This window comes from Bombina bombina, chromosome 4 (assembly GCF_027579735.1).
Source record: "Bombina bombina isolate aBomBom1 chromosome 4, aBomBom1.pri, whole genome shotgun sequence".
Lineage (NCBI taxonomy): Eukaryota > Metazoa > Chordata > Amphibia > Anura > Bombinatoridae > Bombina > Bombina bombina.
This window is the reverse complement of record NC_069502.1, coordinates 365,057,679-365,072,403: the sequence shown is the minus strand read 5'-3', so window position 1 is coordinate 365,072,403 and position 14,725 is coordinate 365,057,679. Positions and strand designations below refer to the sequence as shown.

At 40.4% G+C, this 14,725-nt stretch overlaps 1 protein-coding gene across 1 annotated transcript in view; it reads right to left on the bottom strand.

Annotated features, from left to right (window-relative positions):
* SAMD7 (sterile alpha motif domain containing 7) overlaps window positions 1-14,725 on the bottom strand; it is a gene marked incomplete at its 5' end in the record, with an annotated part of 141,278 nt that overhangs the window by 79,137 nt on the left and 47,416 nt on the right. Inside the window, one exon of the mRNA XM_053709031.1 lies at window positions 2,583-3,247. Coding sequence (XP_053565006.1) covers window positions 2,583-3,247 — 665 coding nt within the window. The remainder of the gene's footprint in view (window positions 1-2,582; window positions 3,248-14,725) is intronic.

The window sequence follows — 14,725 nt, the reverse complement described above, 5'->3', positions numbered from 1 at the left end:
GAGCCGGAATCAGGAACAAGGAAAACAGCAGAGTAATGAACAAGCCAGGAACCAGGAAGGACTTCAGGCAGCCAGGTAATACACAGGAACTCTCACAAACAGGTCTGAGACAACGCAAAGGCAAAGCATACTGAAGCAGAGGCCCTTTAAATAATAAGTGACGACATCACAATTCTGAGACTGCATCCTGTCTCACATGGATGATGCACACCAGTCTGGCCATAAACGGAAGTGCAGGAATTGAGCAGCATCCCCCACAATGCACCATAGTCAGGAAGAGAGGTGAGTAAAATGGCTGCCAGCAGCACATGGCAAACACAACAGGGAAAAAACCCTGACACACGAGATGGCAGTATTACCTTAATCATATAAAATCTGGTAAATTGCATTCACTCAGTTCTCTTGAGAAAGCGGCCAGTGAAGGCCGAGAAACGCGTTGAGGCTCTTAGTGAAATGACCCACTGTGCACCTGAGAGGGGAGTTGAAGTCTGCACAGCGCGCTGTCTATCCGGATGGTGAAGTCACACGCCGGTATCTTTGACATCGCTGTTCTCACCTAAAGACTCTGGAAATTCCCCACACTCTCGTGAAAGCAGTGGTGGTACAAGTTGTTACTTCTGATATGATTTATATTCTCTGATGTTTGTGAGTAGTTTTATGCTCATGTAAATTGAAGGTGTTTGTTTGATTTTACACTATCTGCGGCTTTCTGTGATTTTACCCTCTAGATCCCTTCCTTGATGTGTAACTGTGGGCTGCAGGACAAGTAGCCATATTTCTGGGAGCAGCAGCTTCAAGTTTGCCGGGATATTCAGTGTATATTGGAACACTATTGCAAAGAAAATTTTAACTTTCTACTTTATCGTTACATCAAAGGGATACTAAACCCAAATTTTTTCTTTCATGATTCAGATAGAGCATGCAATTTTAAGCAACTTTCTAATTTACTCCTATTATCAATTTTTCTTTGTTCTCTTGCTATCTTTATTTAAAAAGCAGGAATGTGATGCACAGGAGCCGGCCCATTTTTGGTTGAGAACCTGGGTTATGCTTGCTTATTGGTGGGTAAATGTAAGCCTCCAATAAGCAAGCGCTATCCATGGTGCGGAACCTAAAATGGGCTGGCTGCTAAGATTTACATTCCTGCTTTTAAAATAAAGATAGCAAGGTAACAAAGAAAAATTGATAAAAGGAGTAAATTAGAAAGTTGCTTAAAAATCCATGCTCTGTATGAATCATGAAAGAAAACATTTGGGTTCAGTGTCCCTTCAACTACACAAAGTAAGACTGTTAGAGAGTTTCATGAGGACTAATATATTGTCTAAAATGTATTGGACGTTAGCGCTTCTTTCCTTTGTTTGTTAGATCTACATAGTTATTTGCAAACACACTAAATCCCCTCTAGAATTGCCTAATTTCATTGTGCATTTTTGGTTACAGACATGACCACACTGTTTTGATTCTCTTTGTTAGATCAACTTATCATTCTTCTTTCCCTACCTCAGACAGGAAGAAACTATTTATGTCAAGGATATCTATATGCAAATTCCACTGTATAAGTTTGTCACAAAATGTTTTGACTACAGCTATGTCACATTAAAATATTGACCTTTGGTGCTCTGATAATTGATTGGCATGAACTAGCATTATTTTTTAAATGCATTATGATAAAGGACCAGTAAATACAGTAGAATTTCATAATCAACAAATGTATAATAAAAAAAACAATGCAATAGAAATAAATCAGTAGATTTCAATTTACCAGCCCCCTGTATCATGTTACAGCCATCAGCCAATCACAGACTCATATACGTATACACTGTGAACTCTTGTAAAAGCTCTGTAGTAGCTGATGCCTCAGAAAGTGTGCATATAAAAAGAATGTGCACACTTTGATAATTTAAGTAAATAGTTCTCTTAAAGCTGGATGCTCTGGGCCAGATTTAACAAAGTCCAGGTAGACAGGGACGTACATCTTCCTGTCTACTCGACATTGCGCCAAGCGGGCAGCATTACATTGCCTTAATTTATCATTGCACACTACAGCGAGTGTGGAATGCTGCCCCCTGCTCATGTGCAGCCAATCACATGCAATCAGGGTCTGTCAATCTCCCTGGTTGGAAAAGTCTGGGGGGATTGAGATACGCCACATAACAGGTGGCGAAGTAGGTTAAGAAGCAGCGGTCTGAAGCACGAGCGAGCTTGCAGCCGATGGCACTCTGAAGCTCATATGGGAGCTCTATTTAAATCATGAAAGTTTAATTTTGATTTTAATGTCTCTTTAACAATGTCCTCCACCTTGGTAAACACTGGTTTGCCCAAAAATGATCCTGGACTATTACAACTATTACGGACTTTCCTTATTTACATATGATAAATGGGGAATCTAGCACTGCGGAATCTGTTGGCGCTCTACAAATACCTGATAATAATAATAATAATATGAGTTATCATTGTTTTTTTACAAAACCTTACCTATTTTAGAATAGGCTAAAAACAAACAAATAAACCAATGTATATCTGAAAGATTAGTTAAATTTCTCTGACAAATTTAACCAGGAAATACTTTTCTTTTAACAAACCTGATAGCATTGGTAAGTTCATGGTAACTGGGAAACTGTATGGTGCAGTAGAGAGGTGTACAGGAGGCTGGTACATATACCTATCCTCATATGCTGCCACAGGATTATTCAACTCCTTCTCATTTCCACTCCTGCTAATGGTTATTTCTCTTGAGATCTTGTGAACAGTGTCATTTTTCTCTGGTTCTTCCTCCACAGAATTCTTGTCCATGGCTGGATCTATACACATTTTTTCTTGATCACAATTTTGGGCTACATCTGTTTCTTCTTCTTTCTTATCTTTTTCTCCCTCTGTAGCAGTAGGAGAGATATGTGTTTTAATTTCCGTTTGTATTTTACAAGGACCAATGCTGCCCTCTGCAGTCTTTTGATTGACCGTCCTTCTGCCAGGTCTGCGTACTCTTTCTCTTTGTAAGTGGGACATGGCAGGATATGGGCTGCTGGTCTTCATCATGCTGCCGCAGTGGAAGTTTTCAAAAGTGTTTCGATGCGCAAAAACATCAGCTGGAAGATGTCCTTCTGGCAACATTGGTCTTCCTCTGAAAGCCACGGGACTGGAAGCCATACCAGGGTAGAGGAATGGAGAATCAAGATCAGTGAATATCTTTCTGTGGCTTTTATCAATCTCTTTAGGCTGATATATGGAGTTCATTTCTATATTCATTCTGATAATACACATAAGGAGAACGGAATGAATGGTGATATAGTAAGTATTCACTTTCATATTATTAATTTAGCATATTTAGCAGATACAAAAAATTTTTTGTCGCCAACGTATAATTTAAAAGGATGTAAACTCTAAAAGATGTCTCTCTGCATATAAAAAAACACTTTGAAATATGTTAAAATATTTGTTCATAGGCTAAGTAGAATTCCTACTGCTTTATTGGTTGAAAGTGTTAATGTTTTTTTGTTTTTTTAAACTTTATGATGATTGACATAAGTATACATCAGGTTTTCCAAAACGTATAATTATTCAAAAAAGTGTTTGGTAAAGAAGAGTATGGCCGATCCAGAATGTCTTAATGTAATGCACTTTTAACAATAATCTTGGTTTGTAATGGTGTATCCCTATTTATTACATACAAATATAAAGTCCAGTTTGTTTACATACTGTATACAGTATATCATAAAGTAAATGAAAATAACAGTATACATATAAGAATTATATGAGGGTGAGGAAAGTAGAGAAAAAACAAAAGCAAAGGAAAGAGAAAGACCATCGCCTAGATTACGAGTCTTGCGTTAGCCTTAAAAAGCAGCATTGAGAGGTCCCAACTCTGCTTTTTAACGCCCGCTGGTATTACGAGTCTGGCAGGTACAGGTGTACCGCTCACTTTTTTTCAGCGACTCAAGCATACCGCAAATCCACTTATGTAAATTGCGTATCCTATCTTTTCAATGGGATTTTCCTAACGCCGATATTACGAGTCTTGGAAAAAGTGAGCGGTACAGCCTCTCCTGTCAAGACTGATACCGCATTTAAAAGTCAGTAGTTAAGAGTTTTATGGGCTAACGCCGTAACATAAAACTCTTAACTAAAGTGCTAAAAAGTACACTAACACAAATAAACTACCTATTAACCCCTAAACCGAGGCCCCCCCACATCGCAAACACTCTATTAAAATTTTTAACCCCTAATCTGCCTAACCGGACATCGCCGCCAATTCAATAAATGTATTAACTCCTAAACCGCCGCACTCCCGCCTCGCAAACACTAGTTAAATATTATTAACCCCTAACATCGCCGACACTTACCTACATTTATTAACCCCTAATCTGCTGACCCCAACGTCACCGCCACTATATTAAATTTATTAACCCCAAAATTTAAGTCTAACCCTAACACCCCCCTAACTTAAATATTATTTAAATAAATCAAAATAAAATTACTACAATTAAATAAATTATTCCTATTTAAAACTAAATACTTACCTATAAAATAAACCCTAAAATAGCTGCCGCCCCCAATGTCGTCGCAACCTACCTACAATTATTAACCCCTAATCTGCCGCCCCCAACGTCGCCGCCTCTATAATAACGTTATTAACCCCTAAACCTAAGTCTAACCCTAACCCCCCTAACTTAAATATAATTTAAATAAATCTAAATAAAAATACTATTATTAAATAAATTATTCCTATTTAAAACTAAATACTTACCTATAAAATAAACCATAAGATAGCTACAATATAACTAATAGTTACATTGTAGCTAGCTTAGGGTTTATTTTTATTTTACAGGTATATTTGTATTTATTTTAACTAGGTAGTATAGTTATTAAATAGTTATTAACTATTTAATAACTTCCTAGTTAAAATAAATACAAATATACCTGTAAAATAAAACCTAAGTTACAATTACACCTAACACTACACTATAATTAAATAAATTACCTAAATTAACTACAATTAATTACAATTAAATAAACTAAATTATGAAAAAAACACTAAATTACAGAAAATAATAAAATAATTACAAGTTTTTTAAACTAATTACACCTAATCTAATTCCCCTAATAAAATAATAAAAGCCCCTCAAAATAATAAAAATCCCTACCCTATACTAAATTACAAATAGCCCTTAAAAGGGCTTTTTGCGGGGCATTGCCCCAAAGTAATCAGCTTGTTTGCCTGTAAAAAAAAAGACAATACCCCACCAACATTACAACCCACCACCCACACACCCAACCCTACTCTAAAACCCACCCAACCCCCCTTAAAAAAACCTAACACTACCCCCTTGAAGATCACCCTACCTTGAGATGTCTTCACCCAACATGGCAGAAGTGGTCCTCCAGGCGGTCCGAAATCTTCATCCTATCCGGGCAGAAGAAGTCCTCCAGATGGGCAGAAGTCTTCATCCAGACGGCATCTTCTATCTTCATCTATCCGGAGCGGAGCGGGTCCATCTTCAAGACATCCGACGCGGCGCATCCTCTTTGTTCGACGGCGACTGGAACAATGACGGGTCCTTTAAATGACGTCATCCAAGATGGCGTCCCTTCAATTCTGATTGGCTGATAGAATTCTATCAGCCAATTGGAATTAAGGTAGAAAAAAATCCTATTGGCTGATCCAATCAGCCAATAGGATTGAAGTTCAATCCTATTGGCTGATTAGAACAGCCAATAGGATTGAGCTTGCATACTATTGGCTGATTGGAACAGCCAATAGAATGCAAGCTCAATCCGTCGAACGAAGAGGATGCTCCGCATTGGATGTCTTGAAGATGGACCCGCTCCGGATGGATGAAGATAGAAGATGCCGCCTGGATGAAGACTTCTGCCCATCTGGAGGACCTCTTCTGCCCGGATAGGATGAAGACTTCGGACCGTCTGGAGGACCACTTCTGCCCGGTTGGGTGAAGACGTCTTAAATTATGGTGATCTTCAAAGGGGTAGTGTTAGGTTTTATTAAGGGGGGATTGGGTGGGTTTTAGAGTAGGGTTGGGTGTGTGGGTGGTGGGTTGTAAATGTTGGGGGGTATTGTATTTTTTTTTACAGGTAAAAGAGCTGATTACTTTGGGGCAATGCCCCGCAAAAAGCCCTTTTAAGGGCTATTTGTAATTTAGTATAGGGTAGGGATTTTTATTGTTTTGGGGGGCTTTTTTATTTTATTAGGGGGATTAGATTTTTTTCCTAATTTAGTTTATTTTATTTAATTGTTATTAACTGTAGTTAATTTAGGTAATTTATTTAATTATAGTGTAGTGCTAGGTGTAATTGTAACAGGTTAGGATTTATTTTACAGGTATATTTGTATTTATTTTAACTAGGAAGTTATTAAATAGTTAATAACTATTTAATAACTATTGTACCTAGTTAAAATAAAAACAAAGTTGCCTGTAAAATAAAAATAAATCCTAAAATAGCTACAATGTAACTATTAGTTATATTGTAGCTATCTTATGGTTTATTTTATAGGTAAGTATTTAGTTTTAAATAGGAATAATTTATTTAATAATAGTATTTTTATTTAGTTTTATTTAAATTATATTTAAGTTAGGGGGGGTTAGATTTAGACTTAGGTTTAGGGGTTAATAACGTTATTATAGTGGCGGCGACATTGGGGGCGGCAGATTAGGGGTTAATAATTGTAGGTAGGTTGCAACGACATTGGGGACGGCAGAATAGGGGTTAATAACTATAATGTAGGTGTCAGCGGTGTTGGGGGTGACAGATTAGGGGTTCATAAGTATAATGTAGGTGGCGGCGATGTCCAGAGCGGCAGATTAGGGGTTAATAATATAATGTAGGTTGCAGCGATGTCGGGGGCGGCAGATTAGGGGTTAATAAGTGTAAGATTAGGGGTGTTTAGACTCGGGGTTCGTGTTAGGTGTAGACATAAAAAGTATTTCCCTATAGGAATCAATGGGGCTGCGTTAGGAGCTGAACGCTGCTTTTTTGCAGGTGTTAGACTTTTTTTCAGCCGAATCAGCCTTATTGATTCCTATGGGGAAATCGTGCACAAGCACGTTTAGCCATCTCACAGCTATCGTAAGCAGAGCTGGTATTACAGTGAGATGTGGAGCTAAATTTTGCTCTCCATTCACTTTTTTGCGGCTAACGCCGGGTTTAAAAAACCCTGTAATACCAGCGTTGTTTGTAGGTAAGCGGTGAGCATATACTGCGCGTTAGCACCGCAAGCCTTACCGACAAAAACTCGTAATCTAGCCGTATGGGTCCGATTTATTATGTTGCGAATGCAGCTGTTTCCGTGCAAACTTTCAGGCTTGCCTGAAACTTAAGATAAGAAGCAGCTGTCGTAAGACCGCTGCGCCTAAACTCATCTGCCCCCTCTGAGGTGGCTGACAGCAATCATTAGAGATCCAATATGATCAGGATGATTGATATCCCCTGCTAGCGGCTGATTTGCCATGAATGTGCAGGGGGCAATATTGCACAAACATTTCACCAGAAATACTTGGGCAATGTTAAATCGCTGTCAGCATTTAGCCATATTGGGCGTTACAGCGGATCATGTCTTTCCGACATTTAATAAATCTACCCCTAGGGGTCTATTCATTAAGAGGCGAATGGCAGGTGAATTAAAACATTTCAATTCCTGCCGTTAACTATGCAGTATGAAGGGCCAAATCCAGTGAGTATCTCCTACAAGAAGAGCTGAGTTATCCCTGCACATTGCATAGTTAATTTGCCTAAAATAGAAGAATAACAGGTGAATTGTATGCAGCATTAACTAGGCATTGAACAGGGCTTACTCAGCTCTTCTTGCAGGAGATACTCACTGAGTTTGGCCCTTCATAATTAATGGTTAATGAAAGATTTCAAATCACCTGCAATTTACCTGCAAATCATCTCTTTGTGAAAACAGCCCTAGGAAGAAAGAGGAGGAGTGACATGGGGGAAATCCTTCACATCCAAGGCCGCCATTTAAATTTTGGCAGCCACCAGAGGGCGCTACAGCAGAGTGCTATTGAGCACAGGAAATGTCATTACAAGGAGTAAAGCATTAGCATTTGAGAGGATTTCTGAGTGTGCACTAAACCACTATGCACAGTGTGAGACAGACTTGGCACTTCAGTTTGTATAGTGTGTGTCTGAGTCAGACGGCAGATCACTTTCATTTGCAGAGGTAGGACTTACTTAGTAAATGTTTTTTATTTCTTTGTGCAATTTCGGATTGTAACTTCAGTGTGGTAGTTGTATGGTGGGGCCAGGGGTCCATAAAAATACATTTTTTAGCAATATGCAGCAGTGTATTTATGATTGTTTGACAATGCTGTAGAAGTTCTATATTTAAAGCCATGCAGAAATGTTTCCTCCTCAATACACAATATATATATAAATTAATTACATTCCAGTTTACTGCTTCTTTATGCAAGGACTTTCCAGATGCCAGGAGGCATTTTATCTTAGATTTTTACATCTGCATAAAATGTTATACTCTCAGACTAAGATTGCTCAGTGTTTGAAATGAGACAGGTTAACTTAACACTGTTCAGTTTACACTACAGCTGACTTAATTTTGAAATACATACAAACAAGCCTAAATCCTGCATTTAACCAGATCTAATGGTATGAAATTGAGTTCCACAGCCTATCGTTCCACCAAGGCCATATAGAGTACAGCCTTTTCAAAATCCATAAGTACAGCTGACAGATGGGAACATTTGTACACCAGATTATGTTATGTGGTGCTCTTGGTTGGGGAAAATGGGAAAAACAAACAAACATATGTCAACCTTTCAAAAGTACTTTTCTTCATCTACCCCTTCTGACAGATCATTAATATACAATTTTGAATTCACAGAAGTATTTTTGTTTGCACATTTGCAAAAATGATTCTTTAAAAAGTGATCTCTTAATTTCTGCAATTTTTTATCATGCATGTCACACACTGTTGATTTAGGGAATGGCAATGTGCAGAAATGTTACCTCCTGTGAGTGCTACTGTGGATGTCTGTGTTTATGTCTTTATGCTTTTGTTGGTGTCTCTCTATGAGTGTGTATGTATTTTTTTTTTTGTGGGTCTCTCTGTGAGGGTGTTTGTGTCTGTCTTTATGCATTTTCTGTGGATGTCTCTGTGAGGATGTGTGCGTATGTCTTTGTGTGTTTTCTGTTGATGTCTCTGTGACGGTGTGTGTGTGTATGTATGTCTGTGTTTGCTGTGGATGTCTCTGTGATGGTGTGTGTGTATGTCTTTGGGCATTTTCCGTGGGTATCTTTGTGAGGGTGTGTGCGTATGTCTTTATGAGGCATATTTAAGAAGACGCGAGCGCATATGATCTGATATTGCGGATCATGTCTGCTGCACATCGATAAATGCCGACAGCATACGCTCTCGGCATTTATCATTGCACCAGCAGTTCTGGTGAACTGCTGGTGCAATACCGCCCCCTACAGATTCACAGCCAATCGGCCGCCAGCAGGGGGTGTCAATCAACCCGATCGTATTGGATCGGGTTGATTTTCGGCAAAGTCTGTCCGCCGCCTCAGAGCAGGCAGACAGGTTATGGAGCAGCGGTCCTTAGACCACTGCTTCATAACTTGTGTTTCTGGGGAACCTGAAGGCTCACCAGAAACACGGGTCATCAAGCTCCATACGGAGCTTTATAAATAGGCCCCTATGTGTTTTCTGTGGATGTCTCTGTGAGGGTGTGTGCGTATGTCTTTGTGCATTTTGTGGGTGTCTCTGTGAGGGTGTATATGTATGTCTGTGTATTTTCTGTGGATGCCTCTGTAAGGGTGGGTGTGTATGTCTTTGTGTGTTTTCTGTGGATGTCTCTGTGAGGGTGTGTGTGTATGTATGTCTGTGTTTGCTGTGGATGTCTCTGTGAGGGTGTGTGCGTATGTCTTTGTGTGTTTTCTGTGGATGTCTCTGTGAGGGTGTGTATGTATGTCTGTGTTTGCTGTGGATGTCTCTGTGAGGGTGTGTGCATATGTCTTTGTGCATTTTCTGTGGGTGTCTCTGTGAGGGTGTGTGCATATATCTTTGTGTATTTTCTGTGAATGCCTCTGTGAGGGTGGGTGTGTATGTCTTTGTGTGTTTTATGTGGATGTCTCTGTGAGGGTGTGTGTGTGTGTGTATGTATGTCTGTGTTTGCTGTGGATCTCTGTGAGGGTGAGTGCCTATGTCTTTATGTGTTTTCTGTGGATGTCTCTGTGAGGGTGTGTGCGTATTTCTTTGTGCATTTTCTGTGGGTGTCTCTGTGAGGGTGTGTGTATGTATGTCTGTGTATTTTCTGTGGATGCCTCTGTGAGGGTGGATGTGTATGTCTTTGTGTGTTTTCTGTGGATGTCTCTGAGGGTGTGTATGAATGTCTGTGTTTGCTGTGGATGTCTATGTGAGGTTGTGTGCGTATATGTCTTTGTGCATTTTCTGTGGGTGTCTCTGTGAGTGTGTGTGTTTGTATGTATATCTGTGTATTTTCTGTGGATGCCTCTGTGAGGGCGGGTGTGTATGTCTTTGTGTGTTTTCTGTGGATATCTCTGTGAGGGTGTGTGTGTATGTCTTTGTTCATTTTCTTTGGGTGTCTCTGTGAGGGTGGGAGGGTGTATGTATGTCTGTGTATCTTCTGTGGATGCCTCTGTGAGGGTGGGTGTGTATGTCTTTGTGTGTTTTCTGTGGATGACTCTGTGAGGGTGTGTGTGTATGTCTTTGTGCATTTTCTGTGGGTGTCTCTGTGAGGGTGTGTGTATGTATGTCTGTGTATTTTCTGTGGATGCCTCTGTGAGGGTGGATGTGTATGTCTTTGTGTGTTTTCTGTGGATGTCTCTGAGGGTGTGTATGTATGTCTGTGTTTACTGTGGATGTCTCTGTGAGGGTTTGTGCGTATGTGTATGAATGTCTGTGTTTGCTGTGGATGTCTATGTGAGGTTGTGTGCGTATGTCTTTGTGCATTTTCTGTGGGTGTCTCTGTGAGTGTGTGTGTTTGTATGTATATCTGTGTATTTTCTGTGGATGCCTCTGTGAGGGCGGGTGTGTATGTCTTTGTGTGTTTTCTGTGGATATCTCTGTGAGGGTGTGTGTGTATGTCTTTGTTCATTTTCTTTGGGTGTCTCTGTGAGGGTGGGAGGGTGTATGTATGTCTGTGTATCTTCTGTGGATGCCTCTGTGAGGGTGGGTGTGTATGTCTTTGTGTGTTTTCTGTGGATGACTCTGTGAGGGTGTGTGTGTATGTCTTTGTGCATTTTCTGTGGGTGTCTCTGTGAGGGTGTGTGTATGTATGTCTGTGTATTTTCTGTGGATGCCTCTGTGAGTGTGGGTGTGTATGTCTTTGTGTGTTTTCTGTGGATGTCTCTGTGAGGGTGTGTATGTATGTCTGTGTTTACTGTGGATGTCTCTGTGAGGGTGTGTGTGTATGTGTATGAATGTCTGTGTTTGCTGTGGATATCTCTGTGAGGGTGTGTGCGTATGTCTTTGTGTGTTTTCTGTGGGTGTCTCTGAGGGTGTGTGTGTATGTATGTCTGTGTATTTTCTGTGGATGCCTCTGTGAGAGTGGGTGTGTATGTCTTTGTGTGTTTTCTGTTGATGTCTCTGTGAGGGTGTGTGTGTGTATGTATGTCTGTGTTTGCTGTGGATGTCTCTGTGAGGGTGTGTGCGTATATCTTTGTGTGTTTTCTGTGGGTGTCTCTGTGAGGGTGTGTGTGTATGTGTATGTCTGTATTTGCTGTGGATGTCTCTGTGAGGGTTTGTGCGTATGTCTTTGTGCATTTTCTGTGGGTGTCTCTGTGAGGGTGTGTGTGTATGTCTTTGTGTGTTTTCTGTGGGTGTCTCTGTGAGGGTGAGTGCGTATGTCTTTGTGCATTTTCTGTGGGTGTCTCTGTGAGGGTGTGTGTATGTATGTCTGTGTATTTTCTGTGGATGCCTCTGTGAGTGTGGGTGTGTATGTCTTTGTGTGTTTTCTGTGGATGTCTCTGTGAGGTTGTGTGCGTATGTGTATGAATGTCTGTGTTTGCTGTGGATGTCTCTGTGAGGGTGTGTGCGTATGTCTTTGTGTGTTTTCTGTGGGTGTCTCTGTGAAGGTGTGTGTGTGTATGTATGTCTGTGTATTTTCTATGGATGCCTCTGTGAAGGTGGGTGTGTATGTTTTTGTGTGTTTTTTGTTGATGTCTCTGTGAGGGTTTGTGTGTGTATGTATGTCTGTGTTTGCTGTGGGCATCTCTGTGAGGGTGTGTGTGCGTATGTCTTTGTGTTTTTTTCTGTGGATGTCTCTGTGAGGGTGTGTGCGTATGACTTTGTGAATTTTCTGTGGGTGTCTCTGTGAGGGTGTATGTATGTCTGTGTATTTTCTGTGGATGCCTCTGTGAGGGTGTGTGTGTGTGTGTGTATGTATGTCTGTATTTGCTGTGGATGTCTCTGTGAGGGTGTGTGCATATGTCTTTGTGCATTTTCTGTGGGTGTCTCTGTGAGGGTGTGTGCATATATCTTTGTGTATTTTCTGTGAATGCCTCTGTGAGGGTGGGTGTGTATGTCTTTGTGTGTTTTATGTGGATGTCTCTGTGAGGGTGTGTGTGTATGTATGTATGTCTGTGTTTGCTGTGGATCTCTGTGAGGGTGAGTGCCTATGTCTTTGTGTGTTTTATGTGGGTGTCTCTGTGAGGGTGTGTGTGTGTGTATGTCTGTGTATTTTCTGTGGATGACTCTGTAAGGGTGGGTGTGTGTGTGTATGTACAGTATGTCTGTGTATTTTCTGTGGATGTCTCTGTGAGGGTGTGTGTGTGTGTGTGTATGTACAGTATGTCTGTGTATTTTCTGTGGATGTCTCTGTGAGGGTGTGTACATATGTCCTTGTGTGTTTTCTGTGGGTGTCTCTGTGAGGGTGTGTGCGTATGTCTTTGTGCATTTTCTGTGGGTGTCTCTGTGAGGGTGTGTGTGTGTATGTCTGTGTATTTTCTGTGGATGACTCTGTAAGGGTGGGTGTGTATGTCTTTGTGTGTTTTCTGTGGATGTCTCTGTGAGGGTGTGTGTGTGTATGTATGTCTGTGTTTGCTGTGGATGTCTCTGTGAGGGTGTGTGCGTATGTCTTTGTGTGTTTTCTGTGGGTGTCTCTGTGAGGGGGGGTGTGTATGTGTATGTATGTCTGTGTATTTTCTGTGGATGCCATTGTGAGGGTGGGTGTGTATGTCTTTGTGTGTTTTCTGTGGATATCTCTGTGAGTGTGTGTATGTCTTTGTGCATTTTCTGTGGGTGTCTCTGTGAGGGTGGGGGGTGTGTTTGTGTGTGTATGTATGTCTTTGGATTTTCTGTGAATGCCTATGTAAGGGTGGGTGTGTATGTATGTCTGTGTTTGCTGTGGAAGACTCTGTGAGGGTGTGTGTGCGTATGTCTTTGCGCATTTTCTGTGGGTGTCTCTGTGAGGGTGTGTGCGTATGTCTTTATGTGTTTTCTGTGGATGTCTCTGTGAGGGTGTGTGAGTATGTCTTTGTACATTTTCTTTGGGTGTCTCTGTGAGGATGTGTGCATATGTGCAATTTCGGATTGTAACTTCAGTGTGGTAGTTGTATGGTGGGGCCAGGGGTCCATAAAAATACATTTTTTAGCAATATGCAGCAGTGTATTTATGATTGTTTGACAATGCTGTAGAAATTCTATATTTAAAGCCATGCAGAAATGTTTCCTCCTCAATACACAAATGGTAGGTGCCCTTTTGGCAGATATGACTTATATATATATATATATTAATTAATTACATTCCAGTTTACTGCTTCTTTATGCAAGGACTTTCCAGATGCCAGGAGGCATTTTATCTTAGATTTTTACATCTGCATAAAATGTTATACTCTCAGACTAAGATTGCTCAGTGTTTGAAATGAGACAGGTTAACTTAACACTGTTCAGTTTACACTACAGCTGACTTAATTTTGAAATACATACAAACAAGCCTAAATCCTGCATTTAACCAGATCTAATGGTATGAAATTGAGTTCCACAGCCTATCGTTCCACCAAGGCCATATAGAGTACAGCCTTTTCAAAATCCATAAGTACAGCTGACAGATGGGAACATTTGTACACCAGATTATGTTATGTGGTGCTCTTGGTTGGGGAAAATGGGAAAAACAAACAAACATATGTCAAACTTTCAAAAGTACTTTTCTTCATCTACCCCTTCTGACAGATCATTAATATACAATTTTGAATTCACAGAAGTATTTTTGTTTGCACATTTGCAAAAATGATTCTTTAAAAAGTGATCTCTTAATTTCTGCAATTTTTTATCATGCATGTCACACACTGTTGATTTAGGGAATGGCAATGTGCAGAAATGTTACCTCCTGTGAGTGCTACTGTGGATGTCTGTGTTTATGTCTTTATGCTTTTGTTGGTGTCTCTCTATGAGTGTGTATGTATTTTTTTTTTGTGGGTCTCTCTGTGAGGGTGTTTGTGTCTGTCTTTATGCATTTTCTGTGGATGTCTCTGTGAGGATGTGTGCGTATGTCTTTGTGTGTTTTCTGTTGATGTCTCTGTGACGGTGTGTGTGTGTATGTATGTCTGTGTTTGCTGTGGATGTCTCTGTGATGGTGTGTGTGTATGTCTTTGGGCATTTTCCGTGGGTGTCTTTGTGAGGGTGTGTGCGTATGTCTTTATGAGGCATATTTAAGAAGACGCGAGCGCATATGATCTGATATTGCGGATCATGTCTGCTGCACATCGATAAATGCCGACAGCATACGCT